Source organism: Bubalus bubalis, chromosome 1 (assembly GCF_019923935.1).
Source record: "Bubalus bubalis isolate 160015118507 breed Murrah chromosome 1, NDDB_SH_1, whole genome shotgun sequence".
Classification (NCBI taxonomy): Eukaryota; Metazoa; Chordata; class Mammalia; order Artiodactyla; family Bovidae; genus Bubalus; species Bubalus bubalis.
In genome coordinates, this window is record NC_059157.1 from 1192134 (window position 1) to 1210114 (window position 17981).

At 41.9% G+C, this 17981-nt stretch overlaps 1 protein-coding gene across 3 annotated transcripts in view; it reads right to left on the minus strand.

Moving 5' to 3' along the window:
* ZNF385D (zinc finger protein 385D) overlaps window positions 1–17981 on the minus strand; it is a 985284-nt gene that overhangs the window by 15588 nt on the left and 951715 nt on the right. For all 3 annotated transcript variants that reach the window (XM_025271759.3, XM_025271841.3, XM_006075479.4), the window contains one exon: window positions 7122–7352. In XM_025271759.3, the coding sequence (XP_025127544.2) occupies window positions 7122–7352 (231 nt within the window). The remainder of the gene's footprint in view (window positions 1–7121; window positions 7353–17981) is intronic.

Below are 17981 nucleotides of genomic sequence, written 5' to 3' on the forward strand. Positions count from 1 at the left end.
GAGACTCCTGAGAGTCCCTTGGACAACAAGGAGATCAAACCAGTCAATCTTAAGGGAGATCAACCCTGAATATTCACTGGAAGGACTGATGCTGAAGCTGAAGCTCCAGTATTTTGGTCATCTTATGTGAACAGATGACTTTTTGGAAAAGACCCTGATGCTGGGAAGGATTGAGGGCAGGAGAAGAGGGTGTCAGAGGATGAGATGGTTGGACAGCATCACCAATGCAATGAACATGAACTTGGGCAAACTCTGGGAGATTGTGAAGGACCGGAGGCCTGGTGTGCTGCAGTCCATGGGTCTCAAAGAGTTGGACACGAGTGGGTGACTGAACAACAACAACACAAAGAGTAGATGTGTGTTCATGTATAATGGATTCACTTTACTGTACACTTGAAACTAACACAGCTTTGTAAATCTACTATAGGTCAAAAGATATTTTGAAAAAAAGAATTGTGGCTCCAGTCCACTCTCTGATAGAAACTTCTGGGGTGATGGAAATGGTCTTGATCTGTAGGCACCAATATGGTGGCCTTTAGTCACACTCTTCAGCACTTGATATGAGGCTACTGCAAATGAATTGGTGATTGATTTCGATTTAAATCATCACCTAAGGCTAGTGGTTACCACATGAGATAGTACAGCTCTTGTACTCAAGCATGTCCTGCATGAACATGTGTAACACAGAGGCTATGTGGCTGAGCTGTCTTTTTTTAATCATTTGTAGAAAGTTTAAAGAAGGCATGACAGCAGACCTGTGATAGAAGAGTCTCCATCTTTTTTTTCCATCCAACTGAAGTCTCATCATCATCCCAGAAGATCTTGAAGAGATATGATAGATATCTCTGGGCCTTAATAATAACAAGGCCATGAACTTGGACTACCACTGACTGGCTTAAATGAGTTCTTCACTTGAAACATGAAATGACAAATCTCTAGAGGAAACAAGTCTTTATACGGTCTCTTCCTGAACAGAGGCACAAACTGGACCTGGGCTTCTTGAAGGCAACTCCTGGGTTTTGCTCAAATTTTCATTCTAAGGGCCCAATGCATGGTAGTCAATCAGTGAAGATTAGCAAAGTATTGGATATTAATAAAGATCAACAAACACGTATTCATAAAGAGAGTTACGAGCTCAGGTTCTGAGCTGGTATAAGCCAGAGTGTGTCTCCATTAGCTGTGAGGTTTCAATTTACTGAAGCGTTGCAGGAGATGCATTTTTTATCTTAAGGTATTATTTCTGGCATGCCCACATGCTCAAGAAATTTTAGTCAATCTTCTTTTTCTTCTTCTTAACATTGTTTTCATGTTTAAGCAAAAATTTAGAAATCTCTAAGCATTTTAAAATTTAGTCAAGTCTGTCTTTCGATAAAGTGACTTTTCTCTATATTAAAACTTAGTGAGGGAAAATAAGCTCTGTGTAGGTACAAAAAAGCTGGAATGTGCTTAGTGAAAATGATCAAATGTTACCACTTTAAGTCATCACCAGAAAAATCTGCCAAATTAGTAATGAGTCTGCTTATAAAATTTCAAAGGATTTTTTTTTCAATTATATACAGAAACTCATTAAAATTGGCTAAGCAAAGCATTACCTAGCAGGATGTTTGGGGGGAATTTCTGTAAAGAAAGAGACAAAACATATCTTTTTATAATATCTGTGTCCATAACATAAAAATAAGAGGAGACTTCAAGGTCTCTTATAAAAAGTATGTCCTCTTACGGTGTTGCAAGCATTCTTAGAAAGTTTTGTGAATCATGCTAGCAAGTTCAGGAGAACTGCTTTTCCTCCCAAATTAAAAAAGAAAGAAAGAAAGAAAGAAATCCTATATTCCAGTACTATTCCAAAAAGTTAACTAACTTTGAATGGTTATACTGTAGTGAAAAATAAAAAGAGAAAGCACATGAAATAATACAGCAACCCAGCTGGGGCTTCCCAGGCGACTCAGTTGTAAAGAACTTGCCTGCCATGCCTGAGACACAAGAGACGCGGGTTCCATCCCTGTGTTGGGAGGATCTCCTGGAATAAGAAATGACATCCCAATCCCTATTCTTGCCTGGAAGCTTCCATGGAAAGAGGAGCCTGGAGGGCTACAGTCCATGGGGCCACAAAGAGTCAGACACGACTGAGCGACTGAGCAGACAGCAGCTGCTGTGATTCTGCTAATAATCATGCCGTAATATTCCATCCTCACAAGGTGCATATGGCCTCTTAACTCCATAAGAGAGAGAAAGAGAGAGACGGACAGAGAGACAGACAGAGACAGAAAGAGAGAGAAAGGGCCCCAAAGACAATTGCCTTGCCAAGGTTCACATAGAAAAGTTCTCTGCAGATTTGAGGTAAAAATTAAATCTGATCACTTCTAGTTCACTCTAGTCTATTCCATTAAGCCGTAACAAAGGCAGTGTTTGATGGAAATTGTTTTCCCAATATTTATCATTAAGAATCCATTTTCCAGCCAAAATGTGGAAATAGCCTAAATCCCCATCAACAGATGAGTGGATGAAGAGGAGTGGTGCCCGTACGCAATGGAGAACTGCTCAGCCATAAAAAAGACAGAATAATGCCATTTGCAGCAACATAGATGGCCCTAGAAATTAATTATAATACTAAGTGATGTGAGTCAGACAGATAAAGAAATATATGATGTCACTTATATGTGGAATCTTAAAAAATAATACAGATAAATGTATTTACAAAACAGAAACAGACTCACAGACTTCAAAAAGAAATGTACAGTCACCAAAGGGGAAACAAGGGTGGGGGGACAAATTAGGAGGCTGTGATTAGAGCAGGAAAACAGCAGGGACCTACGTTACAGCACAAGGAGCTCTACTCAATATTCTGTGTGTGTGTGTTAGTCACTGAGTCGTGTCTGACTCTGTGACCCCATGGACTGTAATTTTCCAGGCTCCTCTGTCCATGGAATTCTCCAGGCAAGAATACTGGAGTGGGTAGCCATTCCCTTCTCCAGGGGATCTTCCCAACCCAGGGATCGAACCCAGGTCTCCTTATTGCAGGTAAATTATTTTGTCTGAGCCACCAAGGAAGCCCACTCAATATCTATAATAACCTATATGGAAAAAGAATCTGAAGAAGAGCGAATATACGTATAACCGAATCACTTTGTTGTACATATGAAACTAATACAACATTGCAAATCACCATTTCTCCAATAAAATTTTAAAAAGAAGAATGCGTTTTCCAAGATTAACAGTAAAACATGTCTTGAAGGTGGTTGACTTCCTGTAAACAGCCCATAAGTGCATAACTCTCCACTCACTGTAAGCGGCCTTAGCTCATGTCTACGACATGTTTCCAAAGGGATACAAAAGAAAACTCCTCGAATTACAATGCAAATGCAAAAGACACATATCCCCATTCTGCAGCCGGGTTGCTTCCGATGACAACTGATATTCAAACCTGGTTCCCTGAAAAACACAGCCAAGTTTTTATCGGTGTTTTCCTATTAATAAAATCCGGATCTAAGAAGAAATTGGAGAAGTCTTTTACAGATCTATTGATGGGGTAGAGGAGGAAGCAGTGGTGGGCATGACTGTGGTCTGCTCTGAGTGCAGCTGGCAAGGTGGGCCTTTAAGAGAACTAGAAAACAGGGACTCAGTGGCCTGCTTGCTATCAAAGGGGTCCTGCTCTCCACTAGCATCAGGGACTGACAACCCCGAATAGTGTCAGTGTGCAGACTCCTCTCTGACAACTATTTCACTGGTCTATATTCTAAACAATGGATGTAGTTCTGACGAGATCCAGTATTTATTAAATTAGCAAACCATCTGCTCCATCTGTCGAACTCTCTATTATGCAGCCATCCCCAGAAACACACAAATCTGACTACAAGCTTTAGTTTCACTAGTCATTTCAGAGTAGTTCAAACTCCTCTGAGCTCACAAAGGCTGCAATTCATGCGCCTGTAGTACGACCTTTTTTAATGCAAACAACAGATTGTAAATGGACAATGTGATTATAAAGATGGATGGACGGAGAATCTGTCACACAGAGTGAAGTAAGTCAGAAAGAGGGAAAAACAGAGTATATTAATGCATAAATGTGGAGTCTGGAAAGGTGATACTGATGAGTGAATCTGTAGGGCAGGAGTCGAGTTGCAGATGCAGAAAGGACGTGAGCATGGGAAGCGGGGCAGAGGGGTGAATGGGAGCCTGGGGCTGACACACGCACACTATCGTGTCACACAGCTCGTGGGAGGCCGTTACACAGCACAGGAGCTCAGCTCAGAGCTCCGTGATGGCCTGCAGGGGTGGGGCTTGGAGGCCGTGGGGCGGGGCTCACGAGGGCGGGGACCCGTGTATACAGGTGGCTGGTTCACTTTGCTGTGCAGCAGAAGCGGACACGGCATTGTAAACAACTATGCCCCAAACTTGAGGAGACTCAGTTCTGCTGCTCTGTGCAGCCCCTCGCAGGTCCGGCCTGTGAGGGACGGGCCAGGCGCTCTGTCTGTGCAGGTGAGCTCCTCAGGCCCTCGTCAGCAGCTGGCTAAGTGACGCGGCCTGTCCTGGGGGGCTTCGCTTCCTGTCTCCTTCTCCCACTGCGATAACCCCCCAAAGCCCATGGACCCTCACACCGCTGTCTCCGCGCCTGCTTCTGGTGGCCCCAAACGAGAACCCAGCTCAACGATCTTATGGTGAGGCCGCCGAGGACCACTCCCACCCCGGACAGGACAGGGGCGTGCGTCTGGCCTCGCCATCTACAGTCCCCCCGCGGGTTTCCGCTCAGCGTAACCCGTGGGGAGATGTCTGATGCGGAGAGAAAAACACCTTAGAGGGAAGAGATGTGGGGTCATGGTGTCCCCCTGGGCTGAAACCTCAGAGGGGACACGTCTAGAAAGGGGCTTAAGTCAGGGTGACAACCCATCACCTCCTAAGCCTCCAGGTGAGAAGGTTACGCTAGTTCTGAGCTCTGCCTGCAAAACACTTGGCAACAGTTTTGCTTTTTTTTTCTTTTCCCAAACACTATAGCTTCCCAGGCCTTGGCTATATAACACATCAAAATCCCTGGATGTAGGAAATATATTTAGGATATATAATAGGATATATTTGCAGGATATATGGACCTTCCAGGTGGTTAAGTGGTAAAGAATCACATGTCCAGTCCCTGAATCAGGAAGATCCCTTGGAGGAGGGCATGGCAACCCACTCCAGTATTCTTGCTTAGAGAACTGCATGGACAGAGAAACATGGCGAGCTGCAGTCCATAGGGCTGCAGAGTCAGGACATGATTGGATGACTAAACAGCAGCAGCAGCAGTAGGATATATAATAAATCAGAATCCCTGGATGTATATATATTAATACATACAGAAATATATTTAAATAAGCATAAATGCATATATATTTAAATATACTTAAATATAATTTTTATATATAAAGATATAGATATACTTTTCTATCCATACAAAGTATGTGAATATATATTTATACATATAAAATACATACATATTTAAGGCTCCAAATGCAATTCTGACACACAAACCATAAATGACCATAGAACTGGAATATGGAAAATGCTGACCTGATGTGATAAAATCAAATTAGTCATTCCTTCTTTGCTCTTAAATCAAATAAGTCATTCCTTCTTTGTTCTTAATCAGACGTCTCTGATCGGAATTCAGGAAGGACATCCAAATTCTTAATAAATTAACTACAGCCTCCAAGGGTATGGTTTGTTTATCTATCAAAATGGGCCTCCCCTCAAAACGAATGTTTCTCTGTCATGATGGGGAATGACCAAGAATTCTCGAGCACTGAATGGACATCCAATGATATTCACTCTCTCCCAAGACCATGCACCCAGGAAGCATGTCTTTGCAGGAGGAAAGACGGGGAAATCTGAAGGTTTAGATTCCAACTTGGGGCTGGATGCTCTTCTGCGTGTCCCAGTCCCCGCCCTCCTGAACTCTCCCTGACTACGACTCATGCCGCCTGCAGGAGGGGCGTGTGTGCGGAAGGAATCGTCCCCCACCTGCAATTACAGCCTTAGAGGCTTGAGGTCAGTACTGGAATGTTACTTGGGCAGCAGTGATTGGTCACAGGCTCCATCGGCGCAGCCGCAGCGCTAACTCAGGGTATGGCTCACAAACGATTCTCGTCCTACTGTCACAGCCGACAGAGACCTGGCAATCACCCCAGTCCTTCAGAGAAAAGCTGATCCTGGGCCAAAGGACTGGCTAAAATCTCAGGCAGGACATAAATAAATAAATAAATAAAAATAAAATCTTTATGTAAGTCAATATAAATATATTCTCTCTCCATATATATTATATATATACGTATATCTAGTTAGGCTTATATAGAGATATATAACATCTTTAAACATAGATATACAGAAAGAGCAAGTGGATGGAATCAAAATATATCCAAAGAGGATTCCATACTGGCTTATCAGTATTTTCAGTTCTGCTATATTAAAGTTTAGTGTTTAAGTTAGAGAGACCTGGGTTTGAATAATGGCTCATCACCTAACTGATCACGTGTCTTCTCTGAGCCTCAATCAAAGCAGGGGAATAGTATCTTTAGGTTGTCAGAAAGAATAAGTAAAATCTTTCACTTAGATATCTTACCTCAAGATAAGGTAAAATGTCTTATCTTGCTTCTGTCTATAGGAAGCATTTTCTTAAGTTTAATTCTCCAGTTCAAATAAATTTAGCCCAAACAACATTATTTACCATAAAAACCATAATAAGGAGGTTTTAACCAAAATCGCATGGAATTGTGCAACCCAATTTTGCAACTCTATTATTGGTGCAACTTTAGAAAATTTCATTTAGAAGCAAATGCATGAAAATAACATAGCAATCTAGAAATCATATAAATACAAAGCTGATGCTTTAGAATTATATTTTACTGACTCTCATTGTGTTTATAAAACACACACACGCATCCACAGCACGGCATGGGAGCCCTGGAAACCCTTCACTGCCCGCATGCCAATGGCACTTTGCTTGCCATTCTTACTTTTTAATGGTTACTGAGCTCCATGTAACAATTGCCAGTTTTCTGCCACCCCTCTGTCCCCTGCTGCAAAGACCTCATCTATTCAGAGGAGCATAATTGCAGAGCTGTTGAGACAGAGAAGGAATTGCTGCATCTCACCACTGTTGTGGGCCTCCAGCTGGGAGGCGGAGTTGACAGCAACCTTGCAGAGGGAACAGTACAGCAGCCTCTTGGCCTTTTCTTCCTCAGTCTCCGTGGAAGGACAGGAGCTGTTGCTGCTGGCTGTGGTGGGGCTCTTCTCCAATTTAGAGGTGATCTCCGTTGTCATAACACTGCTTTTGCGAATTTCCACAGTTGTCATTGATATTGCTGGTGTCCCTGTGGTACTATCTGCAGTCAAAATAGCATAGGAGAAAAGGCAAAGACAGTGCATTATCTTTCCCTATTTGAAAACGCATCCCCAATATTGCATTCTGGTAATAATGAGAAGAGCGACTAGCCCCGACCCCGTCGACCACGCGCCAATCATCTCCTGAGGAAGTGACACAGACGCACACTTACAGTTGCGCCTATCGATAGAACACATTTGGACAATTCTTGAAAATACATACAAATAGGCTTTACCATGCTTTCTTGAGGTAAATAAACATGCTCAAAGTTATCTTGTTAATGTGTGGCCTTACTGAAATATTCTTTATAGTGCACTGTGCTTTGTATATGTCTCTTAGGATGGCTTTAAAAAATACAATGGAGAGTAAATACGTCTAAGGTATGTTCATTTCTCTTTATGATTTGTCTTTCTATTTTCTTCTACATCTCTTTCTTTAATTTAAAACAAAATAGGTAAAATAGGGCTTCCCTGGCGGTCCTGTGGTTGAGAAACCGCCTTGCAACGCAGGGGACACTGGTTCGATCCCTGGTCTGGGAAGATCCGACGTGCCGCGGGGCACCCGAGCCTGTGTGCCATGACCGCTGAGCCCGCATCCTGCAAAGACTGAAGCCTGTACACTCTAAGGCTGTGCTCCAGAACAAAAGACGCCACCTCAATGAGAAGCACACAGACTGCATCCAGAGAGTAGCGCCCGCTCCCTGGAGCTGGAGAAAGCCTGTGTGCAGCGACAAAGACCCAGAGCAGCAAAAACAAATACAATGAAATAAAATCACGGCCAAGACCCTTTAAAAAAGTTGGTTGTGATACTGTGCGTGCTTGTGTAAAATATATGGGAAGTAAAGAACGCTGATGTCACACCGCTTTGTCAAGATCAAAGGTTTATAAAATTCTTGCCTTATTTACAAAGAGCTGTATGTTCAACAAATACAAAAAACCATCCATATACAAACAAGACAAATTCTAATCTGGCATATTTATTAAGCATATGCCCTGCACCAGGATGAGTTCAGGGAGCGTGTGACACAAAAGTACTCAAACACCAATGGTGACTCTTCATACGGAATTCACGGACTGGTCACACCATGTTAATGGCACACTTTTCAAGGGCATGATAACCAGGAAGGCGTTGAGGCTCTGTAACCCTACAACCCTTCTGGCTCTGAAGTCGGACTCTAAATCTGGAGAGCTCAACCTCCAAAGTGAGCCTACCTTGTCTTAGCTTCACTTGGGTAGACACAGCTCCCAACCCAAATAGGCTGGTTAACACAGTGTGAGCAATGTCTGCCAAGTCCAGTATGAATCGCAAATGTGTCCCAGGCCCTGTGCTTTCTATTTTTATATCCCTTTTCACTGCCTCCCGGCTGGCTAACTCTTAACCTCCTACTCAAAATATTCCCAGGCAGCCTCTCCAGCCACAGCTACTCTTGGAGTTGTCTCTCCTCCCACAGGTTGCCGTGCTCACTGCCCAACGCTGCCCTAAACACCCATGGTAAATGGAGCGGGCAGTGGCTATAAAGGACGGTGGTACCTGCAGTGAGGGGCTTCCTCATAAAAATGTAGTTCTTGTTAATTTCTGTTACCAACAAGCCTTTGAACTTGGATTTTCACTTTGATCTGGAGAGAGAGGTGGGAATATGGGTAAGGCTGGTTTCAGCTTCTTTCCCAAATATGGCACAGAAACACTAGCCAGTCAGAAAATAAATGGGTTCTTGCTGTTTCTTTTTCATTAATTAATTTTTATTAAAAAATTTTAACTATAATTGATTTACAAAGTTTCAGGTGTATACAAAGTCATTCTGCAATATACATATATGTATATATATTTAGCTATTATATATCTACATATATGTGTGTATGTGTGTAAATATATATATATATACACATACACACACTATATATGTGTGTATGTGAATATATTCTTTTCTAGATTCTTTTCCATTATAGAGGATGCTGAGGGATATTGAATAGAACAATTTATCTGGACCTTCCCTTTGCCCTGACCCTTCATATACTTTTAACCACTTATTCAGCCATAATGCCATTAAGGTCCCCTGCAGTATCATGGAGAACATCTTATAACCATGTTAGAAAAAATAATCATAGTGCCATCACCAGTTTTTCTCATAGCAAGAGAAAAATAAATAAAATTAACCAATACCAATTTTGGCCATAAGAATGCATTAGCTTGAACACTGAAAGGCCCACTTCCTGACTAGTCTTTACTTGTCTTCTAAGGTACCAAAATTAAAATATCAGGTAATACTAGAAAATTTCAAATCCTAAAAGATGACCCTGTTAAAGTGCGGCACTCAATATGCCAGCAAATTTAGAAAATTCAGCAGTGGCCACAGGACTGGAAAAGGTCAGTTTTCATTCCAATCACAAAGAAAGGCAATGCCAAAGAATGTTCAAACTATGGCACAATCGCACTCATCTCACACACTAGCAAAGTAATGCTCAAAATTCTCCAAGCTAGGCTTCAACAGTACATGAACCAAACTTCCAGATGTTCAAGCTGGATTTAGAAAAGGCAGAGGATCCAGAGATCAAGTTGCTGACATCTGTTGTATCATAGAAAAAGTAAGAGATTTCCAGAAAAAAAAATCTACTTCTGCTTCATTGACTATGCTAAAGCTTTTGACTGTGTGGATCACAAACTGTGGAAAATTCTTAAATTTTCCAGAACCTCAGACCACCTTACCTGCCTCCTGAGAAACCTGTATGCAGGTCAAGAAGCAACAGTTAGAACTGGACATGGAACAACAAACTGGTTCCAAATTGGGAAAGGAGTACACCAAGACTGTATATTGTCACCCTGCTTATTTAACTTATATGCAGAGTACATCATGAGAAACTCTGGACTGGATGAAACACAAGCTGGAATCAAGATTGCTAGGAGAAATATCAATAACCTCAGATATGCAGATGACACCACCCTTATGGCAGAAAGTGAAGAGGAACTAAAGAGCCTCTTGATGAAAGTGAAAGAGGAGAGTGAAAAAGCTGGCTTAAAGCTCAACATTCAGAAAACTAAGATAATGGCATCTAGTCCCATCACTTTCTGGCAAACAGATGGGGAAGCAATGGAAACAGTGACAGACTTTATTTTCTTGGGCCCCCAAGTCACCTCAGATGGTGACTGCAGCCATGAAATTAAAAGACACTGGCTCCTTTGAAGGAAAGCTATGACCAACCTAGACAGCATATTCCAAAGCAGAGACATTACTTTGCCAACAAAGGTCTGTCTATTCAAAGCTATGGTTTTTCCAGTAGTCATGTATGGATGTGAGAGTTGGACCATAAAGAAAGGAGAGCATCAAAGCATTGATGTTTTTGAACTGTGGTGTTGGAGAAGACTTTTGCGAGTCCCTTGGACTGCAAGGAGATCCAACCAGTCCATCCTAAAGGAAATCAGTCCTGAATATTCCTTGGAAGGACTGATGCTGAAGCTGAAGCTCCAATACTTTGGCACTTGATGTGAAGAGTCGACTCATTAGAAAAGACCCTGATGCTGGGAAAGATTGAAGGCCGGAGGAGAAGGGGACGACAGAGGATGAGATGTTTGGATGGTATCACTGACTCAATGGAGATGAGTTTGAGCAAACTTTGGGAGATGGTGAAGGACAGGGAAGCCTGGAATGCGCAGTCCATGGGGTTGCATAGAGTTAGACACCACTGAGCAACTGAACAACATCAACTGTTCGTGGTGTTCTCAAGGCAGGAATGTGAATGTGCTTTGTCATTCCCTTCTCCAGTGGACCATGTTTTGTCAGAACTCTCCACCATGCTCTGTCCATTTTGGGTGGCCCTACATGGCACGGCATTATCCCCAGAGGATAAAGTACATTCATACCAAGAATGTCAAAGGTTAGACAGCCCAGACCATCTATGGCTTGGGCTTAGTAAAATGTTAATGTTTCTTAAGGGAAGTCCCTTGCACGAGACAGGCTCAGGGAAATCATGATCTAAACACTTAATTTCTGGTACTTAATTCCTTGGTGGCTCAAATGGTAAAAATCCACCTGCAATGCAAAAGACCCGAACTTAATGTCTGGGTTGGGAAGATCCCCTGGAGAAGGAAAGGAAAGTACTCCAGTATCTTTGCTGGGGGAATTCCATGGACAGAGGAGCCATGCCATCCACTGGATCGCAGAGTTGGCCTCAACTGAACAACTAACATTTTCACTTAACCTTGTTACATTTTTTAGGCCACGTAGCTGAACAAAGATCTGTTATTAATATTTTCTCAAGATTAAGGTTAGTTTGAGTGAAATACAGTCATGTTTTTCACTTTAAATTTAATATATAGATCTTGAGTCCACAAAGGTAGGAGTATTATTCATTTAGAACAAGATATGAATTTTTCAGTTACTTTTAATTTCCCAGTAGTAAAGAGGACTTTTTTTTAACAAGTAAGGTAAATATATTTTAAGATTAAGCCATGAAGGAACCAACTATTTTATTTAGATGGCCCTTGGTTTCCGCATCCATTTTAAAATATTTTAAAAATAATGCCAGAAACTTCCAGAAAACACAATTTTGCTGTGGGAAGGTGGTTATTTACATACCATTTACATTGTATTTGCAACTATTTACATAATGTTACACAGTTTTAGGTATTAGAAGTAATCTGGAGATGATTTAAAGTAAATGGAAGGTTATGTGCAACTGCTACATCATTTTATATAAGCACTTGAGCATCCATAGATTTTGGTATCTACAGGGTTCTGGAACCAGCTCCCCATGAATATCAACAGATGACTGTACATTGCATAGAAAATGACATATAGCAAAGCTATTTTCTTTAGTATGGAACATTAAATTACCAGTTATGCATAATACCTATCCACTCATTAAAATAAAATTTTATATTATTGATCAGTTAATAACGTATACTCTTGCTAGGATGTGATGAGACTTATCCCTGTGATCTTCTTCCCAAACTCATAACCCCTAACCATGGGAAAAGCATAAACAAACCTAAATTCAATGACATTCTACACAATTCTTGATCAAGCGTCCTCAAAAATGTCTAGGTCACCAAAACAAGAAATCTGAAAAACTGTCATGGTCCAGACAAGTCTAAGGACTCAGGATGTCTAAATATAATCTGGTGTCCTGGTTGGAATCCTGGGGCAAAAAGAAAAAAAGGAACATTAGGTAAAAATTTAGGAAAGTCACAGGAAGCATGGAATCTAGCAAAAGCAATGTATGGGTTATGGTTCTCTAGCTTTGACAAATGCACCACAATAACGCAAGATGCTAATAACAAGGAAACCTTAGTAGCGTATACTGGAACCCTCTGTAGGATTCTTGTACCTCTTTTGTAGATTTAAAGCTAGTTTAAAAATGAAAGTTTATTGATAAAAAAGAACTAGAACCAGTCACCACACAGTGCATCATTCAGTTACTTTGCAGAATCACAGCAGTGATCTCGGTGGTTACATGCTACAGCTTTCTTGGTTTTTAGATGAGGAAATTTCCATAAAACTGGGACTTGACGCTGCATCTCCCACTTCCAAATCCTTATTTCAGGTCTAAATTGTTATTCTGTGTTGCAGTGATTCATGTATTTGAACTTCACTCCATCAACATTTATTGAGCTGCTGTTTTGTACTAGGTTCTACCTTCCCTGGTGGCTCAGACAGTAAAGCATCTGTCTACAATGTGGGAGACCTGGGTTCGATCCCTGGGTTGGGAAGATCCCCTGGAGAAGGAAATGGCAATCCACTCCAGGACTATTGCCTGGAAAATCCTATGGACAAAGGAGCCTGGTAGGCTACAGTCCATGGGGTCGCAAAGAGTCGGACACAACTGAGTGACTTCACTTCACTTCACTACCTAAGCCACTGGAGATGGGAAGGATAATATATGTCCATTATGTGGGTCATGAGACATCCCATAATGATCTGAAATAACAGTAATAAATATACCAGCACTTCTTCCATCCATTTTGTCTATTCATACACCCTTGCATTTATACTTGATGTAAAAATGCATTCAATAAATATTTATTCAAAGAAAACAATGAATGAATAAATGAACAAATGAATGAGCAAGACACAATTATAGCTAAAGATGGTAGAAGCAATGTTAAAGCATTTATACATACTAATACACTCAATTATCATAAAAAACTAAGAGGGTGAATTAGGAGTTCAGGATTAACATTAAGATCATGGCATCCAGTCCCAACACTTCATGGAAAATAGATGGGGAAACAGTGGAAACAGTGTCAGACTTTATTTTTCTGAGCTCCAAAATCACTACAGATGGTGACTGCAGCCATGAAATTAAAAGACACTTACTCCTTGGAAGGAAAGTTATGACCAACCTAGATAGCATATTCAAAAGCAGAGACATTACTTTGCCAACAAAGGTTCATCTAGTCAAGGCTATGGTTTTTCCTGTGGTCATGTATGGGTGTGAGAGTTGGACTGTGAAGAAGGCTGAGCGCCGAAGAATTGATGCTTTTGAACTGTGGTGTTGGAGAAGACTCTTGAGAGTCCCTTGGACTGCAAGGAGATCAAACCAGTCCATTCTGAAGGAGATCAGCCCTGGGATTTCTTTGGAAGAAATGATGCTAAAGCTGAAACTCCAGTACTTTGGCCACTTCATGCGAAGAGTTGACTCATTGGAAAAGACTCTGATGCTGGGAGGGATTGGGGGCAAGAGGAGAAGGGGATGACAGAGGATGATATGGCTGGATGGCATCACTAACTCGATGGACGTGAGTCTGAGTGAACTCCGGGAGTTGGTGGTGGACAGGGAGGCCTGGCGTGCTGCACTTCATGGGGTCGCAAAGAGTCGGACATGACTGAGTGACTGATCTGATCTGATCTGATCTGATGTATAAAATAAACAACCAGCAAGGACCTACTGTATAACACAGGGAATTATATGCAATATTGTCTAATAACCTTATAAAAGAAAAGAATCTGAAAAAGAATACACACACACACACACGAATCATTTTGATGTATGCCTGAAACTAAAACACCATTATAAATCAACTATATCTTAATTTAAAAAAAAAAAAACAACATAGGCATACCTTCTTTCTCCCCACCTTAGAGAAGAAATTGGGGTATGGGGAGTTTTGGGAACTTGCCCAATGCCAAAGCTGCCAGCTGTAGGGCAATGATTTGAACTCAGCCTGGCTCAGAAGCACATGTTCTTTTTGCTAAAATTTTGAATTTTTTTCATAAAAGAACTGATCACATCCTTTCAGTTTATTCCAATTGGTCATGATTTATTATGATTGTTGGAAGATAGTATCTTAAAAATTTGACTTCAAAAGAAACAAAACATGGCCCGAGCTGGAGTCAATCATGTTTGTCCAATCCTCCGTTCATGCTAACACATTAAGTTGTTGGAGTCCATTTATGGGGAGAGGAGAGAAGGAAAACCTACAGTTTGCAAACCATCTCTTCCGCAAAGTGATAAGAGTAACCCACAGGCCCTCCTTATTGTAAACTTTTCCTTTTCTTTTTTTTTTCCCCCAAACGATGTGAAACTAGAATCATGATTCACTTTTCCTAATGTTTCCCAAGGGCTGATTCAGATTTCTTTGCACTGTTTTACCAGTGATCCTCTAGGAGCAATATATGTGACAGGGAGTCGGAAGTGATGGGTGTGCTTTGGTGAGAAGGCAAGGTTTGCAATGCTGCGGGTTTGCATTTCTGTGCTGTTTTTCTGCCAGCGCCCTGAAGCAAATACTCATTATTGTAACTGTCACTGTTTGGCTTTGGCATCAAAACAGATTGCTAATACTTTGTGGAATGGTGCTCTCGTGGAGGATGAAAGGAAACGTGTCAGTATTCAGAGTGGCCCATTTTGGCCCTCATTCTTGCATAAAACACTGGAAATACCTTTTAAAACATTTCATAAAGCATAAGAAAAGATTCCAGAAAATAATAACTTAAATTCTAGATAATAAAATGGAGTGGCCAACTTACATGGTCTGAGTCAGGAAAGTATTTTCCTAGTTACAGATCTCATGATCCAACTCAGAGAACCAGAGGTAAGTTATGGAAATTTCCTTCCAGGTAACAGAAATGAATGCATGCATGTTCAGTTGCTCAGTCATGTCTGACTATTTGCGACCCCATGGACCGTAGCCTCCCAGGCTCCTCCATCCATGGGACTTTCCAGGCAAGAATACTAGAGTGGGTTGCCATTTCCTCCTCCAGGGATAATTCTCGACCCAGGGATCAAAGGCATATCTCCCGCGTCGGCAAGCGGACTCTACCACTGAGCCACCTGGGAAGCCCTGACAATTAATACTATGACCCAAAGAGTCTCATCATGTTTTCTGGTACACTGAAGACTCAGAATGATATTCAATTTATTTCCTTCTTGTTTGTGAGAATTTAAGTCTCACCCAGGCTTGCAAGCAAGTGAGGAGAACAGCTGCTTCTTCTTAAATATGCTGACATTCTGAAGTATAAAAAGGTGTTTCATGACAAAAAAAAAAAAAACACACACAAGTTTTTAGAAATTATTACTGGCAGTTGTTTCTTTCCTCTGGATTCTACCTCACTTATCCACCATCATCTGGGCAGCCCGGCCTCTTAGACACGGGCAGGAGTGGGCCCTGCACTGGGCTCTGTGCTTTTGGGGGCTCCACATATCACAAGCCACTGAAACAAAAGTCTATTTTTGTATTTTTTGATCTTATGAAAAACACTTTTTTCAAGTTTGATAACCAGCTAAGCAAATGGGAATGTTAATTAGAAAGGGAAGTGAGAACTGGACTGGGTGCCCCGAAGGCTAGAGTACAGAGTCAGAATTCCCAAGTGTGTGTGAGCGCATGCGTGTAGAGGTTTATGATCGTGTGTCTATGTGTGTGCATTGTGTCTACGTGTGTGAGTGTGTCTATGTGTGTACATGTAGGTTTTGTGTGTGCGCATATGTCTATGCATGTATGTTTTGTGTGTGCATATGCAGTTTTGTGTGTGCATATGCCGTTATGCTTTTTGTGTGCATATGCACTTATGTGTGTCTATGTGCAGGTGTGGTTCTGTGTGTTGAGGTAAAAGATCACAGCCTCTCTCTGGAAACCAGAGAAAGAGGCTTGTTTTCAAAACACCAAATAACATCAAGTCACCAAATGTGAGTCTACACAGAAAAGTCCCCCCAGATATTGCCTCCCTCTCTGAAGAGGAAATGCTTCAGATTGGCTAGAAATCCCGAGCTCACAAAATGAGGTTGGGAAGAAAGGTTGCCTCCCCACTGGGCTCCCAGATTTAGGTGGGTCCAGTTACCACCCAAGGGCTTCCCTGATGGCTCAGCAGGTAGAGAATCCACCTGCAATGCGGGAGACTTGGGTTTGATCCCTGGGTTGGGAAGATCCCCTGGAGAAGGGAAAGGCTACCCACTCCAGTATTCTGGCCTGGAGAATTCCACGGACTGTATAGTCCACGGGGTCACAGAGTTGGACACGACAAAGCGACTTTCACCTTTAGTTGCCACCCAAAGGGCTGACTTAGGGGACAGCGTCTGCCCTGTTCCTGCACATCTGTGTTACTTGGCAGGGCTGAGCTGACTCAGGCGAGGAGAGCCCTTGACTTTAAGGTCACAAGGGCAATCCTTGGATACAGCCTACAGGGATGCCAGCGATGCTTGAGGTATCTTGTAAGCATTGTATGGTGTATGGTCTCCATTTGAGCTCTTGACTTGGTCCTGAAACTTTTCGGGTGCGCTTGATTGAATCCTCCCGTGTTGGACCCTGTGTTAATCATTGGATGTTAAAAGGTAAAAAAACAACGTTATTTGTGGACCAGAGCAACCAGGCTGCATACCATGAGAGGGGAGGGAACAATGGATTTGCTGTCTTTGAAGAGGTTGAGGAGACATCTCCAGAAAATACTGGAGAAATACCTGCACTTCAAATTCTAACTTTACCACACGTCCAAAGGTCTGCTACTTGGAAGTGTCATGCATAAAAACGATCCACTGTCCTTTTTAAATGAAGTCCTATAGAGACCTGATTAAAGCACTTAATGTCCCAAGGGATCAGGTGAGTAAGTATTTCCACCTTTACATCATTTGAACTAGAGTTTCCAAGACTTGTATGCATCAGAAATTCTGGATAGGCAAGTGATTTCAAAAACTTAAAAAACCCCAGAAATATCTAACTGCAACTTCTGAGATGTTTCCCGAAGCTGCCTAATCTATGACTGCTCGAGGCAATTACATCAACAGTAGATTCAGACTCAGTGATTCTGGTTACTGACCTGCTGAACTCACTTTGGGTCGGGCACACCAGATGCAGACTAGAACACCAATTGTTCTGCTGAAAAGTATTTGAGAGAGAGCCTGTTAAAAGAAATAGCTTATCCAGCTTCTGAATTTCCCTCTTGAAGCCAGGACCATTTCATGGGGACTGGACACCATGTGAATCGTGTGATTTGAGAAGATACTGTTAGATTGCTTTAATTTCAAAGAAAAATTTTTCAGGAATTCAGGATATTCTTATTGCTGACAGCAATTTGGGAGGAAGAAGGCTAGAGAGTCAGGTTGCAGAAGCTCTCAGGAGGAGGAGGTGGTCAGAACTGGACCAAAGGATGCTTGAGCTGGAGAGGCAGCAGAGAAATGGAGAGTGGCAGGAGGAACAGGCCAAAAAG